The sequence below is a fragment of the Pochonia chlamydosporia genome, chromosome 7 (genome assembly GCF_001653235.2).
Source record: "Pochonia chlamydosporia 170 chromosome 7, whole genome shotgun sequence".
Lineage (NCBI taxonomy): Eukaryota > Fungi > Ascomycota > Sordariomycetes > Hypocreales > Clavicipitaceae > Pochonia > Pochonia chlamydosporia.
This window is the reverse complement of record NC_035796.1, coordinates 2,624,217-2,642,634: the sequence shown is the minus strand read 5'-3', so window position 1 is coordinate 2,642,634 and position 18,418 is coordinate 2,624,217. Positions and strand designations below refer to the sequence as shown.

General features: G+C 51.5%; 5 protein-coding genes across 5 annotated transcripts; 3 read left to right on the top strand and 2 right to left on the bottom strand.

Moving 5' to 3' along the window:
* Positions 1 to 1,524: 1,524 nt before the first annotated feature.
* On the top strand, positions 1,525 to 3,285 carry VFPPC_14588 (hypothetical protein; the record flags this gene model as incomplete). Its single annotated transcript, XM_018292356.1, has 1 exon — positions 1,525 to 3,285. One exon carries the CDS (start codon positions 1,525 to 1,527, stop codon positions 3,283 to 3,285), a length of 1,761 nt encoding a protein of 586 aa, XP_018139244.1.
* Positions 3,286 to 3,766: 481 nt separating this feature from the next.
* VFPPC_16525 (hypothetical protein) lies at positions 3,767 to 4,141 on the top strand (the record flags this gene model as incomplete). Its single annotated transcript, XM_018294278.1, has 1 exon — positions 3,767 to 4,141. The coding sequence occupies one exon, from the start codon at positions 3,767 to 3,769 to the stop codon at positions 4,139 to 4,141; it is 375 nt and encodes a 124-aa protein (XP_018139245.1).
* A 472-nt stretch (positions 4,142 to 4,613) lies between these two features.
* On the bottom strand, positions 4,614 to 9,639 carry VFPPC_09366 (cell division control protein 15, cdc15; the record flags this gene model as incomplete). The annotated part of the gene is made up of 10 exons (XM_018287913.1): positions 4,614 to 6,647; positions 6,713 to 6,856; positions 6,911 to 7,402; positions 7,462 to 7,964; positions 8,071 to 8,401; positions 8,475 to 8,916; positions 8,976 to 9,040; positions 9,105 to 9,134; positions 9,202 to 9,336; positions 9,589 to 9,639. 10 exons carry the CDS (start codon positions 9,637 to 9,639, stop codon positions 4,614 to 4,616), a joined length of 4,227 nt encoding a protein of 1,408 aa, XP_018139246.1.
* Positions 9,640 to 13,604: 3,965 nt separating this feature from the next.
* On the bottom strand, positions 13,605 to 15,484 carry VFPPC_09369 (hypothetical protein; the record flags this gene model as incomplete). The annotated part of the gene is made up of 3 exons (XM_018287916.1): positions 13,605 to 14,585; positions 14,658 to 15,135; positions 15,474 to 15,484. The coding sequence occupies 3 exons, from the start codon at positions 15,482 to 15,484 to the stop codon at positions 13,605 to 13,607; spliced, it is 1,470 nt and encodes a 489-aa protein (XP_018139249.1).
* A 931-nt stretch (positions 15,485 to 16,415) lies between these two features.
* On the top strand, positions 16,416 to 18,329 carry VFPPC_09371 (dihydrofolate synthetase Fol3; the record flags this gene model as incomplete). The annotated part of the gene is made up of 1 exon (XM_018287917.1): positions 16,416 to 18,329. The coding sequence occupies one exon, from the start codon at positions 16,416 to 16,418 to the stop codon at positions 18,327 to 18,329; it is 1,914 nt and encodes a 637-aa protein (XP_018139250.1).
* Between the last annotated feature and the right edge of the window lie 89 nt (positions 18,330 to 18,418).

Genomic DNA, 18,418 nt, shown 5'->3' with positions numbered 1-18,418 from the left:
CTCCCCTTTCCTTTCTACTTCTTCTTCTCGTTCCATCTCATCTACCTCATCTTTCACCTCCTCTCCTCCCTCTCTTCTCTCTTTCTCTCCGTCCGCCTCCTTCCCCCGCTTCTCTTTTCCATCGTCCTATTTCGGTCTCGTTTTTCGAGTTTGTCTCCCGTCCTTAATTTTCCATCGCCATCTGCGTCTGCGATCCGTGTCTTGCTTGGCCAGAGCCCGAGCCAGAGCCTCTCTCGCCACTTTCATTTTAACCGACCTCGGGCCTTTGAAAATAGCTCCCGGACAGCGCAACAGCCTTCGGAAAACCAAAGCAAACAACAGAAAAACAAAGAAGCAAGAAATAAAAATCGTTTACAGATTGGGAAAGAAAAGTCAAAAAGTTGGATTTTTTTTCGTTTTAGGTGCCACACACAGATCGGATATTCTTTTGAGAAGGCAACACAGCAACAACTGCACTCCACCACACACATATACGCGCATCGTATTTACCACTTTGGTTTGGACCTTCACCGTTTACCACTGTCCTTTTAATTTCGGCCGCTCCTTGCTCCGTCGACTCGAACAACACCCGCGCCTGTACTCACCTGCTGCAACACCGGATCGTTTTGTGAGAAATCACACACACGCGCACCCACTGCACTTGGATCGACTTCCATCAACCATCACTGCATTCGTCGTTGTCACCTGTCTCGTTCAGCATCTGCAGCAGTTCTTCGTAATTTCCAGAAAGATCTCGTCACTGTCCATCGCCCGCCTTAGCATCCTTTGCTCTGCCCGCGATTTCTGCGACTACAACATTCTGTTTATCGACAATCACCCACCAATACCCGAACAAAGTAGCACAAAGCTTTCGAACATAGTCAGACGCGCACAATTACGTTGTAATATCCGGCATTTCAATTTGAGGCATTTGCACTTTCGCAGCACTTTCCCCCACACAGTCAAGTGCATTGTTATTCCTCTACTTGCTCTAGTAGCCAAGGAGGAAGCCGCCCCATTCTTTGGAGGATACAATAGCGAGCAGGCGCGAAGCGTGGAATCCGTCTTCGTCCCCCTTGCCTATTGACACGTTACGTCTTCTCTGACGCACTTTTCTTCTTCAGCACCAGTCGTCAGGACTTCGCTGCTTGTTTTAATTGCCCTTTTTTCTGTCTTCACACTGGTCGATCTTGGACGGCGAACTTTGAAACAAACCTTTGTCTGTTTCGCTTGCTGCTCACGTCGAACACAGTTCCTTGGATTCTGTTCACTTTATTTCTTTTCGTCTCGGTCTACTCAACGCCTCGCTCGTCGAGTTCATGTGCCTCTGCCAGCCATTTGGCCCTGATTTTTATGCTTGCTAGTCTTGTGACATATCACACGACTTTAAAATTGTCGAGCTACAACGAACCTCGGTTTCTTCTACTTTTCTAATTACTTGCATATCATTCGGTAGTCTTCTATCGGTTTTTCTTCATTCTTCTTTCAGTCTCCGAACTTCGAAACCTGCTGTTAGCGACTTCGATTCTTGCCTATTTCTGAGCAATGGACGCAGGCGGTCTCGCTCAGATGTCTTCAAGCAATTTCAATTCGGCCAACGGCCTGCCCATGCCCGCTGGTGGCCTGGCTTCTCGTCGAGGCGGCCAAAACATCAAGCCCCTCTCATTCGACGCCATCAAGCAGGGCAATGCCAATAAGGATGGCGGTGTCCCTACGCCTCGCACAAGTCGTTCCCACCTCCTTGCCGGCCTACGGACAGCTCCCAAGTCTGCGACTGCAGCCACGTTTGGTCCCACGTCTCCCGTCTCAAATGCTACACCTCAGCAATACGCCAGGCGTAGCATTGCTGCCAACCTCCACGGTTATGGCCAGGAGAGTGCCTTCAATGCCGTCCCCAAGACGGCATTCCCACAATATGGCGCCCAACAGAGCTCATATCAGAACATGATGGGCAACCAGCAATACACCGTCGACCAGGTTTTGGCCCCTCCCGAGCTTTCCATGGATGAGCAGGCCCAAGAGCATATGGATCCCAACCTGTATGCTCAGCTCGTCGCCACCAACCTGTACCTTGCCCAGCAGCAGCAGAGACTTCAGCAACAACTTAGAAATGTCCAGGCCGCAGCCCAGCAATTCCAGCAGCTCAATCTGTCTAGCGCCCAGCACGCCCAGCTTGCTCAGCAGCAAATGGCCCTTTATGAGCAGCAGCAACAGCTCCGCAACATGCAGCAGCAGCTGGGAGTTCAAGCCGCCATCAGTCAGGGTCAGCAGGTTTACTACAACCCAGCCACTGGCCAGTACTATGTTGATAATTCCTCCGCGGTTACAGCTCAGCAAGTCAGCTCTCCTTATGTCGAGCAGCCCATGTCGCCCACTTTTAGTAAAGGTCTCCAACAGCAGCTCCAGCAGCATCAATTTCAGCAGCAACAACAGCAATATCAACAGTCTCAGCAGGGAACCCCACGGGTTCAGGTCTCTCCACCACCCGAGAATCACCAGACTAGCTTCCGCACCAGCTCACCTCCCAAGCGTTACGAGTCACCGTCGGAAGTCACCCCGCTACCTCCTCCGTCCGCCAACGCCTTCCGTCGTGGCCATAAGAAGGCCTCGTCTCTTGCGCCCGTCAATAGCGCTCTGGCTGCACTGAGCACATCTGGTGATGCCCCCAAATCTGCCGGCCCAAAGACGGCTTCTTTCCCTTTGACACCATTGACGGGAGGCTATGGTCCAGGTCAAGCTCGCGCTGGCGAGCATCCTGTTCGGCAGCCACGAGGACCCCCTTCGCTGGACGAGCTCAAGTCGAAGCCTACTGCCAAGCATGAAGGAAGCAAGAACTTTGCTGCTCGTACCCGTCGGTCCGCTGTGCACAACTTGGTCCGAGCTGGCCTGGAGCGCCGCAAGGGTACGAGTAGTTCCGCAGGTAGCATGAGCCCCGTGTCTGAAACTGCTGAAGATTCGTGCTCGCCAATCACCGACAACGACTCTGATTCTGGGCGAAGCGGCTCCGGCAGCCTGGCTGGCGAAGAGGAATGCACCAGCTCTCGCACCTCGGCTAGCGGCAGTTGGGGAGCTATCGGCTCTGACCGACCTAGCTCTCGCCAGAAGGCCCGCGGAAGCGTGGACAGCATTGGCAGCAACGAGCCTGTATTCCTTGGCGAGGCTGAGACTACCAGCTCCTTTGCTAACGTGTTCAAAAATGGTGCCCTGCGTGCTACCAAGGCACAAGAGGCGACTGACGCCCAGCGCAAAGCCCCTAGACTTGTTCTGACCAGCGTTGAAAAGCGCAAGGCTACCCCTGTCGCATAAAATCGTCTCTTGGGGGCATGGCATAATGTACTTCGGATTCACATATACACCCCTTTTATATTTTTCTTCTTCCATTTTGTTATTCTCACGACTTTACGCGCCCGGAACTCTGATAACGATTGCTCTCGGATTTGCGGATTTGTTTTTTTCTATTCCTTTTTTTTGCATATTTGACCCCAGTCAAATGACGCTATACGTTTTTCCCTTTCGGTTCTCGCCGTTTTGGACGGCCCCAACGACAACGTTTCTTATGCATCGCTGGAGGGACCGCAACGGCACGTTGGCATTTTACGAACCGTGACAAGGATATTTCGTTTACTCTTAATTCACTTCATCGTCATTCCTTTACAGCGTCTTCATCATCGTCACGACTTTATTAGGGGCCATACCCCTGAGTATTATTCGGTTGTCTTCATATAAAGAAGGGGAGGCGGAAATTGATTATACCACGGCACTCAAAGAAACAAGAAAAATACGTAATATGGAAATGGGGGACTTGTTTTTGGGACCTTTTGCGCGTTGCTGCAGCATCAAGCATGTTCTGCCGTCTTTCATTGATGGAACAGATTCAGGATTTGACGATTCTGTTGATAGTGTTTGTTCCTGGCAAAATGAGAGACCTGGACTCGCAGACTGTTGGATGCTGCGGAAATTGGGCATGAGCAACATTCCACTGTTACATTCATTGTGCATCCTATTTTATTCTTATTGTGCTACTCTCGCTCAGCTCAGTCCGTCCTACTTGGGGATCTGGACAGCCACACGTTGCGTCAGCGGAGGAAAGACTGCTGGATGGCGAGGGCACGGCCAGGAGCCGCAAGGATCGCGAGCAGGGATAAATATGAGGATGTACTAGGTCGTGATAGTTTTAGTAGTAGTAGTGCCACAATAAAATGATGGCTCAAGGAGATTGTCTTTATGTCTTGTGCTAAAGGTTATTGGACATGCCGTGACCAAGATGGCCGGCATATCTTTGGTGCCACATCTGGAGTCCTTTGAAGATGTGGTCTGTAGCACCACAAAATATTGGACATTGGCAAGAAACATAATTTTGTTTTATTTTCCTTGGTAGTCACGCGTGCCACCGCTGATGCATGAACCCTTCACCAAATAAGCAAATGCCAGCCATGCATATGGATACATTCAATCCCCTTTCCCGTCCATACCGGTTATCCCGCTTTCTTTCTTACACACCATGCAAAAAGCAATATATACGTACCTGCCCTTCATTTGCCCGTCATCCGCTATTACCGCTCATATATACATAACATACATACATAGTTCGTGCTTTGGAAGTCTGCACCATCTCCTCCATTCATACATGGAGGTCACTTTGTGTACGACCACTTCAACTCACTTGGTGCTCGGGGCCGTCTCTTGGACACGCCGGCTGCGACTGCTGCCATGCCGTCCCGTGAAGAAGTCGGTCTGGATATACTCGCTGTGGTGTGGCCGTTGCCAGAGGCGCCATTCTCCTTATTACTGGCGCTGCTGTCGCTGCGAACAACCATGGGCGGAGCGGGATCCCCTCTAAGAACGGAGAAGGGGGCGCCTGACGGGCGGCCGGCGAGGGACGTACGTGGGAGGCGACTCTTGGAGGAAGGGCCGCCGGTTGACCCTGTCGTGGCGGAACTGCTTATGGACGAGGTTGAGTCGCCGCTGACTCGGCGGGGGATCCCAGTTGGTACGATGCCGCTTGCGCTGTCCCGGCTTCGTGGACGATAGTAGATGGCGTCGCGTTCGAGGGCCGAAGCTGCTGCGGTGCGGCGAGGGCTGGCGGCGACTTCGATGTAGGCACCAGCGTTTCCTGCTAGACTGGCTCTGCTGCGGTGTGTGGGTGTTTGGGGCATAGATACCGACGATTGGAGACTTGGTGGTGTGTAGCTTGTGTTGCGACGGGTGCCTCGTCTTGAAGATGATGCGGAACCGACTTGTGATGAGGCGGATGATATACCGCCGCCGTCGTGGCGCATGAGGACCATGCCCGAGTTGATGTCGATGTGAGACTTGACGAGCTCAGCTGCCAGATTGCGCACGAGGACTGCAGAGTCTGTCTCGGCAAGTGTCTGGATGGAATCCATGAGTGATCGAATCTGTCGGTTGTTGAGCGTACGAGATCCGTCGCCACCGCCAAGGCCGGGTTCGCAGGCGTCCATAATAATACGGACAAGCCTCAACAGATTCAGCCTGACGACGGGTTTCTTGTGACCGAGCCGTTGGGCAATACCCGCAAACATTTCGGGTTTGGCTAGAGATGCTGCTATTGATGGACTGAGACGGAGCAACTTGTGCATTGGCTCTAAAAGATTAGAATCGAAGGCGTTCAGCTTGTTAGTACTGAAGCAGCTAACGATTGCTCGCGTGAAGTTGCCGTCGACCAAGTGATTTTCCACATTGGCCGTCTCTTCTTGAAACCACACCAGAATTGCGTCCAATGCTGTGACCTGCCAGTATTGATCAGTTAATAATGATACGTAAAAGTCGAGACCCTTATTCTGCCACAGATAGCGCCGTCCTTTGGACCCAGAATGTGCCATGTCACACAGTATGGGCAAGGCAAACTCCTTGGGCGGACGATCGGTCTGCATAATGCGCAGGAGCAAGGGGATTATGCCTCCCACAGCCGCGTCTTCTTGGCGTTCCTTGCTGAGGCGGCATAGATTGAACAACGTATTGAGTACTTGGTTGCATATTTCGCGGAACTGTTTCTGGGCCTTCTTCATGCTATAACTCAATAAGTCGATGAGGAACTCTATAGCATCCGCCGAGTGAAGGGATTCAATCGTTGTTGACAGCATTGACAGGTTCTTGATAAACTTGAGCATCGTAACCTGGTGGACCGGCGTCATGCGACGCAGGTCCTTCAGCACGCTCTTGAGGACTTGCCGATCTGCGACCACCTCTTTGACGTAGTTTTCGGCCTGGCTAAAGAGGTAAAATATGTTGACGATGCGCCCCTCTATGAGCTCGCCCAAATCATCCTCGCCCTCTTCATCCAGCACTCGGTGCAGCACCAATGCCAGGGGGTATAAAATTTTGCTTCTTGAGAATATTCTGCAAAAATCGTTTTTTGGAGTTGGGCCTTGTAGTTCGAAAACGTTCCAGATGCCGTTCACTCCGATTAGCACCAGGTCCCTCGCAACGTCATAGTCCTCATCCAAGAACTCGACTAGGACATTCAAACCACCGGCCGACACGAACATTTGGAGGGTAAGGGTACTGGTTTGGTACATTTGTCGTACAAATGCAGCTGCCTCAAGCCTAATTTCGTCGGAATATTGGCGAGCCGCAAATTTAGTGATGATGGGTATACCACCCACGAAACAAAGGTTTTCTTGAATTTCCACATCGTCAAGGATGATCTATAACAATTAGATGTATGCAATGACAAAAATTTGTTGACCCCCCCAAAAAACAAAGGACTTACTGCATTGACAACTTTCAACAGCTGTAGTATCATGTACTGCCTGCTCTTCACTGTGCAGGGCTCTAAAATCTCCAGAATCGGCAGCAACCCATGCGCGCTAATGATCAAGTTCTTGACTTCCTTGTTCTCCCACAATAAGCCGAGCTAGTAGATAGTTAGCGGGAACACGATATTCATCCGTACAACATGTCGACCTACCAAGTCTTCAGACAGTTCTGCCAGGATGTCATCTGCTTCCGTCGTTTTCAGCGAACTGACAAGATCTTCGACCTTCTCCGCCAAACGAGCATGCCTGTCTCTGGCTATGTTTGCTTCGAGGTCCATTTCATCCCAGCCAGGATCCATGGACGCAAATGGATCATACTCTTCCTCATCATCTCCCAGCCAAGAGTTGCTCGACATTTTCGACAATAGCATCAGGCCGCCATCTTCAGAGCCACGCTCGCTTTCTTCCCTCTCTGCTATGGAATCACTAGCGCCAAAAACGTCTGAAAAATCCTCATCGTCGTCTTCGGCGAATTTCTGGATCTCTATGGATGAACGAGCGCGGCGCATGGGTCGATCAGGTAGTACAGATGGCCGCGAGGGTGGCCTCTTTCTGACACTGCCATCGGGAGCCTGCATGGAACGAGGGAGACTTGTCAAGTCTGATGGATGGAAGAGCTGCGGTGCATCAGTTGCGCGAGAGCCCTAAAACGTTTGTCAGTCAAGGCATTATGACAGTACCGAATTGGAATCAACCATCGTACCCTTCTGACAGCCCTGTTGACCCTGTGGTTGAAGGCTTCATCATTATCGACGAATAAGTCGGAGAAATCCTCCACGCTTTGCTCTCGGTACACTACGTCTGGACGAGGAGGGAGTTCAAACTTGCTGCCAAAGTGGCTCTTTGACGGGGACTTTGGTCCAGAGGAGCTGGCTACTATGGCGCCAATTTTCCCAGAAGACGACTTATTACGTTGATGTGACTTCGTGTCTGTACTCGTGACTGTTCTCTTATGGATTGGTCGAAGAGTTTGATCTTGTACTTCGTCACGTTGTTGTGCTGGGCCTTTGATGGTCAACAACTCGCCCTCAAAGTCGTCATCGTAGTTGTCAGTATCTATCCTTAGGTCATTCGTCGATGCAAAAGCCTTCAGCTTATCACTCGATAAAAGCCCTCCAAAGTTATCCTGTGGTTTTAGGTGCGGGAGCTGTAATGCACTCGGGGAGATGGCAGTGACAAAATCGTCGTCCCAGTTGTCATTGTCTGCTAAATCAGGTCAGCCCATGTCATGAGACAGCTACAGGTCACGCTAATATACAAAATATTGCATATTATCAAGCCGCAAGTGGGAATGCGAGTCTACACAACATACCAGCTTGCTCTGCCGTCTTGAAGGCCTCGACGCCAAGTCTAGGCTTAGCAAGTCCCAACGGGCCTTTGACGGGAGTGCCACCAACGAACCGAGATGATACACCAGTGACATCGGATCCGGTCGAAGATCGAAGTGCGGGTTCGGAGGAGTTTAAAGCTTTGTTCCACTGTTTGACTTCTTCGACAGCCTGGTTAAAGTTATCGGGTGCTTTGGATACAGGTGCTTCAGCTCGGCGGCATCCAACGATCCACGCATGCCGCAGCAACTTTCGGGCTGAGACGCGCAGGTTGGGGTCTTTTTGAAAACACTGCATAAGAAAATCCCTTGCAGCCTGAGACTTGTTAGTAAACAATGGTCGTGTAAAGCTAGTTGGAGGACCGGTTGGGGTTTGGGAGAGATCATACAGGCGAAATCCCCTCAGGTAACGGTGGGTGGTCGTCGTTGACAATGGCAAAGAGTGCTGGCATTGCAGCCAGATTGTGGTACGGGGGTCGCCCTTGCAGAAGCTCGATGACGGTACATCCAACGCTCCATATGTCAGAGGCGGAGCTTGCACCGGAAAGCTGAATGATTTCCGGTGCCATCCAGTATGGCGTGCCAACAACTTGGGCCTCCTTATCCTGTCCTCCCGCTAGTGTGCTGGTAGAAACGCCAAAGTCTGCCAATTTGACGGTGCCATCTTTGGTGGTGAGAATGTTGGCACCCTTGATATCCCGATGAATGACACCCTGATCGTGGAGATATTGTAGACCTAAAAGAACCTGTGTCATGTACACACCAACGAGATTCTCGGGGAATTTGCCATAGGCCTTTAATATGGAGTGCAAGGAGCCGTTTTCGCAGTATCTGGCTTATGGTGAGCTCAACACGCCTATATTGTTAAGAACGGAACAAAGGAAACCAACTCTAGTATAATGTTGAGACAGTCGGCTGATTTCACGAAACCTATATACTTGACAATATTGTCGTGCTGTTGCTTCATGTTAGACCTCGTTCCTGCAGCCATTGAGGTTCTTTGGAATAGTTGCACTTACCAAAAGATTTTTGAGCAAATCGATTTCGCTCTAGTTTTCTCAACCGTTAGCAAAAGCCGTTTCCAAGGTTACCTGACGGCAGACTATAGCGACGCACCTCAATCATTCGCAGCTCGCTTTTAGGCAGGTCTACGAGCTTGATCTGCTTGACAGCAACAGCCTCGCCGGTGCTCCAGTTGAAGGCCTTGTAGACTGACCCGAACGCTCCCTTACCAATGCATTCACCTAATCTCTGTGCAATTGTCAGCTTCAAAGCCATCTCATTTCAACATGCTCCTCCAAAACCATGCTCGCCATCTGCGCGGACAATGCCAGAAATATAATCGAAGCGAGCAATGGTCCTGGGGGTCTGACAAGGGAAGAAAATATCCGAGTCCCAGAGGGAGGGAAAAACGCACATAGTCTTTTAGCCCAGGATCCTGTACCGCTGAGCTCTCTCGTTGCCTCTCTTTTCGAGACGGCGTGCCTGGCATACCAGACATACCGGCTCGCTCCCTGGTGGCCACGACAGCAGCGTGACCGCCATGACGGCCATTGTTGGCGTGGTACTGCCGCTCGGGCGGCATAACTCTGAGTGGTGGTTATCTCACCGCCCCAGTGTGTGTGCCGCCGGCGTCAATGTATGGTGTCTGGCACAATGTCGGTTGTGTTCAGGTTGGGCAATGTCGAAATCGGAACAGGGAGAAGGTAGTAGCTCGGGGAGAGGATCGTCGTCGCATGCCTAAATCATGGGGAGGGTACAATTTGTCGAGTTGATAGTCGGACGAACGACGTGCCCAGCTAGGTTCTCATCCAAGTTACGGTGGTGGAAGGTCTGATCCAGCGAGCGAGGAAGATGTGACTTTAATAATTGCGTCTCGAGGGTATCGATTTGGATTGCGAAGGGATGTATGGCCGCTGGGTGTTGGGAGGAGGCGGCACACAAGGCGGTGTTTGTTGAGAGGTAATGTTCTGGCAGATGCGCCTGGTCGTTCACATGCAGAATCACGGTGCGGTTTCAAAGCCTCATCGGGAGCTGCAGCTCGAAACACAAATTTGGGAGATGACGAGTAAAGGTCGGGCGGAGGGTTAGGCCTGTTTGTGTCGGGAAGAATTAGTGAAACTGGAGCTTGGTCGGATGTCTGCCGAAGATTGAGGAGGGAGGGGCTCTGGTCTGCTCTGGTGTGGTGAGAGCTGGATGGGAGACTAGAGTCGAGTCGAGTCTGATGTGCGTTGCTCTTACGCTATCAAGTCGTCAAGTCAAGTTGCACATGACATTGCATAGCAGAGCACAAGCACAACAGGGTGAAGCTGGTGGGTGTATGGAGGATCTCTCTGGTAACGTCAACTTACAAGCAAACTCTTTGGCGTGAGAAAACAGCATTGGGCCGGGAACTGAGGAGTCAATGGGCAGCGGCGTCAGAAAAGGACCAGACTTGACGGGATGTGGACATTGATGTGGGTGTGGATGTCAGATGGAGGGACGAGGGAGGAGGGAGGTCAACTAGGTCAACCAGACGTCAAAGTCTCATCAAGCTAGCTTCACCACCGTATCACCATGCTCATTCAAGTGCTTGGTGGGATGCCCAGCTTTCGTCCAGTCAATTCCTGGTTTGTGCAGTTTTGGGTCAGGTCCATGTCCATGTCCATGTTCATTTGATCAATGCCCATGCCCATCAAATCAACATTGAACATTGAATGCCCCGCCAAATCTCGGCAACGGTGACGCGCTCAAACTTGTGCTGGCAGGCCACAACGGTCCAGTCTGGTGCTGTGGCCAGCTATTAGTGGTCCATCGACGGCCTGTTGGTGACCCGCGGGCGAGCTACAGTGGACACCCGCCCATACGCAACCACCAGACATCAAACCAGACGCTATTTGATGGCTGCAATAGTCTGGCGGTGCCTGTCGCTTGCCCATGGCTCAAACTGGCCCAAACTGGCTGTCGCCAATCACCGCCAAGACAAGCCATGGCCACCATGCGGCTCAGCTGCGGACGAACCACACCAGAACAGACTGTACAATAAATAAATTCCCATGTTCTCTCCCTTCAGCCCTGGCATGGTCAAACCAAGTTCAGCCAGGTGTCACGCAAACCCCCATGCGGTACGTGAGTAAAATGCAACCTCGGTGCCCGGCCAAGGCTGACACCCCAGATGTCCTCGAGGAATTGTTCACATCTCGTGGTCAACAACATTCGAAAATCATCAACACCAAGCATCGAATGCTTGATCCCGTCCACAATCTCGCCCTCGCACCAGACTTGTCTCTGACAACGAGCTCATTCACCAACAATGACGACAACCGTTGGCATGTAGTGGAGACAACAATCGACTCTTGTCCACTCTCGTTGCCCTTACCCTTGCCCCATCAACTGCCGAACCCCAGACTTGCATTGTCTCGTTTCTGATGCATTCCAAACAGAAACAACAACAACATTCTTCCATAAAGCCGCCGTCAAACCGCCGCCAACGAGGATTGGAACTGAGACTCAGTACGCAGCGTGCAATTGTGTCATCTGCCTTACCTCCTTCGCCCAAGATAGCGTCTATCCTCAGCATGCCACCATGATGGCCAATTGTAAGACGATATCGAATTCCCAAAATTATGAGGCAGGCTATATTGATACCTTTGACCCTGGCAACTAGATTGGCACTTATTTGATGAGGAGTAAATTGTCAATTTATACTAACCACTTAGATACCATGTTCCCATCAATTGGGGGCAGACTTCCAAAACAGCAACCACCGAGGCAACAAAATTGATCAGCAGCAAATAAGGGGTCATAACCGGATAACTCCAGAGGTTGATTTCGATTCAAGTTGGACCATCGTAATGCAGAGTTGTCCCTCAGCAGCACCATCCACATGAGTGCTGTCCCACCAGACCTCAACTCGAAAATATCCCAAGTTGATGAAAGCAAAACATGCACACATCATACCCGCAAGGTGATATACGACATATACTCGGTGGTAACCACATCAAGCAACAAACCAAAATAAGAAGCGAAACATATCAGCAAAGAGTCCTATCCTAAGAACGAAACTCACTATTAGCATCACAACGAACTACAACCAGCTTCACAAAACTCTTCCACAAACATTCGCATACCGTCCACACCAACCACACTTCCCATCACACAAGTGCTCATCCCCAACATCAGAGTACCACTCCCCCGAACCAGAATATATCCCATAACTTGGATGCGAAGCACCCTCCTTACGTTCAATCTCTCCCTCTTCTCCCTGCCTCCTCTCAACAAACAGCGTCGTGTGATTTCCCACCATTGACTTAGCTCCCTTAACACGCCAAACATTAGCTCCATCCACGCCATCAAGAAGTCCAAGGCTCACATTACTCGCAAAATTCTCACCTTGTTTCCCCGCACCACTCTCCTTGGAAGTATTCTTCACCCCATCACCAGTCCCTTCGCAGAAACACCCCGTGCTCGCGGTCCGAGGAACACTCGGGTCAGTCGAAGATCCTGTTTCACCAGCTCCTTTAACCGACGTATCGCTAACAGTTTGGAGCTGATGGCGCGGAGAGTCCCGAACGTGTTTCTCCAACGCAACCGCATCTTGGAACACCCTCCCACAGCATAGAAAGTGCTCAATGTTCTCTGACATTGGTGGATGGAAGTAACCTTGCTATAATGGTGTACTTGTAACTCTTTTACCCTCGTAGTTGATTGTCGAATTGCAAAATGGATATTGTGTAATGAAAGAGTGTCATCATGGGCAAGTGTCGAGGATACAAATCCGCCGGCGGCATCATGTTCACTCACGCAAGCAAGGTTAGGCATCAATCCTTGAGCCGCAGAGGGGTTGTATTGATTGCAAGGGTACTTGTTACACAGATTGACTGCTTGGGGCAGCGCATGGTGGCGTGTCAATGACAATACTGGAATACGGTGTTGGTCAGCATCTAGCCTGCTGTCTGCTGTTGCCCAATCCCGATCTTGATTGATGAGGTATTTTTGAAATTGTACAAGACGTGATGGGACTTGCTCTTGGAGGCTGAATCTGACATGGGAGGGGGATACAGCTGTCTACCTGTGTATGATCCTGCGAATCATGGCACCGGGTGTATCCTGGTTGTAGGCTTGTTGTCTCATTAGGCCCGAAACTTGCTCAGGATAAATGCACCCGAATGCGGTACAGCATTAGATGGCCTCTGACCGTACGTACTCTACCCTTTTTCACATTCGATCGAGTAGTTGGCAAGGTCAAGTTGTCACAGTCAAGGTACGTTGGTTGGTGTTCAAGCAAGTATGCCAGTATATTCCCATTCGAATCCATGGTCTTCAACCCATCCAATGCACCAGCTGGTATCTAGCAACTATGCCCCTGCGCTAAATGGCGTATATAATACAATCATTACCTCATTCAAGGTCTCTCCTCCCTATTATGTGTATACTTTTGCATTGTATTTCGTTGCTTTTGCATAAAACACTTTTATGTCGCCGTTGCTCTTCAAACTAACAAATGCATTGCGCCATTTCACCAAAACGCGATGAATGCTTTAAATATTTTGTCGTGGAGTACTGCTGCCCGTCGTACTCGTTTCTTCTTGTCTGAGTGTGCGGCTGAGGCCAGCATCAGCCCACCACTCATCCGGGATGTCTTCTCTTCGGGCAAGGCTACGGACGATGCGTTGCATGCCTGCCCAGTCATCTTCAGAGGCCATGGGGTTGGCGTGTGTTGAAGAAGGAGTTTCCCCTGCATGCTGAAGGGGTCCATCGGGATCCCGGTCTTCCTCACCAGATGCACCCACCGGGGCTTGGCCGATCCAGATGCCATACGGATTAGTACTGCTGAGTGGTCTCCTCCAACGAGATGCATTTAGTGGTTGACCAAGTCGCCCCGTGGACTCGTAAATGGTTAGAGGTCCGTTGGGAGTATTGATTTGTCTTGTTGTGCGGCCTGTCGGCGTGAACAACTGTGCGTGGAAACCGGCTTCCGCACCTAGCTGGGCCCTAAACCTTTCGTTTGTGGCAGCCAACTGCTGTGCCGCCGCCGCCGCTTCACTTCTCTGTCGTCGAATCCTCGCGAAATCGGGGTGCTCGTAGTCTGGGTCATCCATTTCCATGTCCGAGTTTTCGCATCCTGATTCACATGGCGCATCCAGGGGCGCATCCTCTGTGATGTCTGGCGCAGAGGTTGGCGTTCCTGAGGACGGACCAGCAGTTTGCGATGCCGTCACGGATGCGAATGACGACCCAACGCTCGGCGGTTGGGGGTCTGGTGTCAGCGTGGACAGGAGTGTATCCCACACCTCAGGGCTCAAACTTCTCTCTCGGTCCCCGAGACCATCCAGGCCCTGCGCAGCACGTCGACTAGGCATCATTTGACGGGCATTGAGGCTGCGAATTAAACGAGGTTCGGGTGGACGGATATCTCCAGCACGAGAGTCCACCGGTTCTTGCGGTGGTGGAATATGGCTTCTGCGAGCAGGGGGAGGCCGAGTACCTTCCGGAAGCCCAGTAACCCGAATTTGTGGTGTCTGCAAAAAGGAGGTTAACAATAAAGATTGAACGCAACCAGTGCTAATAAAGGTTTCGAAGGGCTGGCTTACGAGTCGTGATTGCCGTAAATGAGAAAAACGGGGAGATTCTCCAGGCCACCATCCAAGGTCTACCCCTTCAGACATATTCTCATGTTCAGTTGGTGCTGTGTTTGGAGTGGCATCTCTCCAACTGTGGTTGAAAAGAGAGCTCATGCGCTCCTCAAGGCGCTCTCTACGACGTTCATCACTTCCACTCATCTCTCGAAGCACCTCGCGAAACATTCCCGATCGACGGTCTGCTGCTGTGCCAGTAGGATCCTGAGCCCGGGACGATGGCGATTCTACCCATGGCAACAGGCGCTCTCGTGTATTGTGTGGTAAATTCCGTTCTCTAGGGCTGTAAATTCGAACGCCTGCGCGTCTAATGCCATTGCGACGCTCGCGAATTTCTGATCGGTTTGTGCGTCGCGGGGGCGGAGGCGAGGCAGCTTCCGTCTTGGAGGCAACCTTGCTGGGCAAGTTTGACTCGATTGGCTCTACAAACAATCTACCACAAATAACGCTATCAGTTACAGCTCTGTGCAAATACGAGAGACTGGGCGAGGATTGACTGGGAGGAGTAGCAGGATGAGGTTGCAAACTAGGGAGGTGCAGTTCCATTGCTCACATCTCGTCTGACACGCGTTGGGGACAACACAATACGTAGTTGCACACTCGCGTGGAAGACAGTCGCATTGAATACTGCGATACGAGGGCACAGGAAGGATGAAGATATAGGATAAAACGACGATGATAGATGCACGCGCGCGCCGAAGTCACGAGTCGACAGCTACAACCGGACACTACTGAGGCCAAAGGGACGAGGCTGGGAGAAGAAACACTTACGGAAGACCCATGGTGTCGTGTATTTGATTTCGACGCGCTTGCGACGTGCAAACCGAGCGTTTGTCGATAACTGTGCGGTGCGGTTGGCAAGGATCCTTGGCCGAGGTGACCAAGTCGTATGACTGTTGGCGATCGAACGATTTTGTGATTCAACGCTCAGCGAATGTGTCGCGAAACTGGAAAAAAGGGTTGAAACAAAAAGAGCAGACAAAAGGCAAAGACAATACGCCCAGAAGATGTGCGCGGTTTGGCAAAGAAACAAAGAACAGAGCGGCGGCGATAGATGGGCGCGTGCGCGTGATGGGCAAAAGATGGGGAAGAGATTTGACGGAGATGGAGCTGGCGATGGAGATGGAGATGGAGATGGTTGCTCAAGAGGGAAACGCTCATGAGGCGGGAAGTGGAAAGTCGAAAGACCAGACAGGGGACGGGGCTCAGTTGCTGAGACAGTCCAGGTAAAGACCGAACGGCCGGCCACCTGAAAAGTTCCAAAAACTTTTCTGGCGGCGCCGCCGTGACAGTTGCGACGCCTGCGACTTCCCATCTTGAGCGCTTTGCTTCGCAAGGATCTGCAAGGACATAGTTGCTAACATGAACGCCTGGGGAGTATGCGAGGAACAGTTAGGAAACAAGTCCCACATCATGAAACCTGGTTCATGCTGAGTGAGGCGCAAATGAGACCCCTGCATATCCAATGTGGCTGTGATAACCGGGTTGTGTGGCTGGTGCTATCCAGGGCCAAACCGATTTTCGGATTCAAACTTCAGACTGAGCTTCAGCTCAGCTTGTCCATCATCCTGAGCCATCAACAGCTATCCCACCACAACCAGGCAAACACGGTTCCTTTTGGTCACTGGCCTTGATGAGTTGCTTATACATGCTCTCCTAGCCTGCTGGCCAAGCCTGCGTTAACCGTCTGTAGGTTGCTGGGCCTAACCCACGATGCCGGCTGCAAAGGACATTCAAAGAGCCTTAGCTCGCATCAGAGCCGCCATGCCCGCCCAAAAGAAGACGGCCATAGGGCATCGCAACATTAAGCTGGGACTGGAGCGCATCAGTCGCGTCGTTCCTGATGAGCAAAAATGGATTGGAGTTCATGTCGGTGGCACCAATGGCAAAGGATCAATATGTGCTTTGCTGGCGGGCATGTTCAAGCTGTCCGGTCTTAGCCACGGTACCTATATATCACCGGCCTTACCTGAGCGTCACAATGGCATTACCATCAACGGCTTGTACATAAACAAGCGCATGTACGAAATGGAGATTCAACACGTGGAGGAGGCGTACAAACGAATTGCCTCTGGCTGGACTTTTGCCGGGGACGTCGGCCTAGGTGACCTGACACCCTTTGAGCTGGAAACCGCCGCAGCTTTTCGAGTCTTCAACAAAATGAACGTGCAGTATGGCATAGTCGAGGTTGGCATGGGTGGTGCAACAGATGCCACGAATGCGATGAAGGAGAAAGCCGTCACAGTCATCTCCAAGATTGACCTCGACCACCAAGAGTATCTGGGCAACACTATTGAGGAAATCGCAAAAGTCAAGGCCGGAATCATGCGACCCGGAGTCCCGTGTATTGTCGATCATACCAACCCTGCCTCCGTCATGGATGTTCTTCGAGATCACGCCCAATCAGTGGGAACGCAAGTGAGCCTATCATCCAAGGCTTTGCCATTAATAGAGGATCTCGACCAGGACAGATTCAAACTTCAAGACTACGAGCAGCAAAATTTGCTTTGCGCGACTTTGGCTTTCCGGAACTTGTTCCCAAATCTCTCAATCGATGTCAACAAGCTACTATCACTGAAACCTCAACTACCTGGGCGAATGGAGCAAGTCAATGTGTCGGGACTGACCAGCGGCACTCGCCAAAAGTCAATACTAGTTGACGGTGCCCACAACATGCTAGGAGTAGAGGCACTGGCGAAATACGTGGACGGCAATCTACGGGCCACCAGCGAGCCAGTATCCTGGGTAATTGGACTATCGTCGAGCAAGTCGAAGCCGTTCTCAAAAATCATCGAGACCTTGATTCGTCCGCAGGATAACCTCGCATTCGTCGAGTACACCCCAGGACCCAACGATCCACCCCCTGCACCAGCCGAACTTGGCCGTGACGTAGCCGCACAAGTTATCAAAGACGAGTCTCGTCTCTACGGCGGTGAGCCCACTATCGGAGAAGGAGTGCAATGGGCATGCGGCAAAGCGGGCGAAGGACCAGTTGTCGTAACAGGAAGCCTCTACATGATCCGAGAGTTCTACCAAACGCAAGGAGTAGAACCAAGCAGGAAGATCAAGACGAGGCGGCCAGGTCGGTCGCAACTCTGGCGCTATATCCGGTTGTCTCAAGAAAGACCGCTGACATCTGAAGAGGCTAGGGAGTTCAAGCAAGCCAGAAGACACTGGCACCTCTCTCCCATGAAAAGCTCTGTCTTCCGAGACGTGCGCGGCGGCGGCAGCCCAGCACCGCCGTCGACATCAGAAAACGTCCGAAAACTCCAACAAACCGCCGCTCACCACAAAAACCAAGCCGACGGATATGGCAAAGCCATTCGCAGCATAAAGAAAGACCTCGAGGGGCGCGAGAACGACGAGCTCTCCAAGAACTTGCAGCATCTTGAGAAGCAGCAGCAGGAGCATTTAAGTGCGTACAACAGCGCCATGTACAAAGTACGAGGCCATGTTGTCGATCCCGATAAGAAGCACATCAGTCACGAGGATATCTTTGGACGGCCTGAGAAAAGAAAGACGAGGATTACTGCCCTCCTCCCCGAAGAAGATGCTACACAAGATGAACAGCCTCCGCCGTCAAGGTGGCTACCGTCCGAGACGCAGCCAAAAAAGGGTGGCAGATAGCTCGACGGAATTGCAGAGTGGACTACTGCCGTAATTTAAGTAAGGTGTAGGAATGGCGGTTTGGCGAGAGTAATGAATTGTAGGTTGTC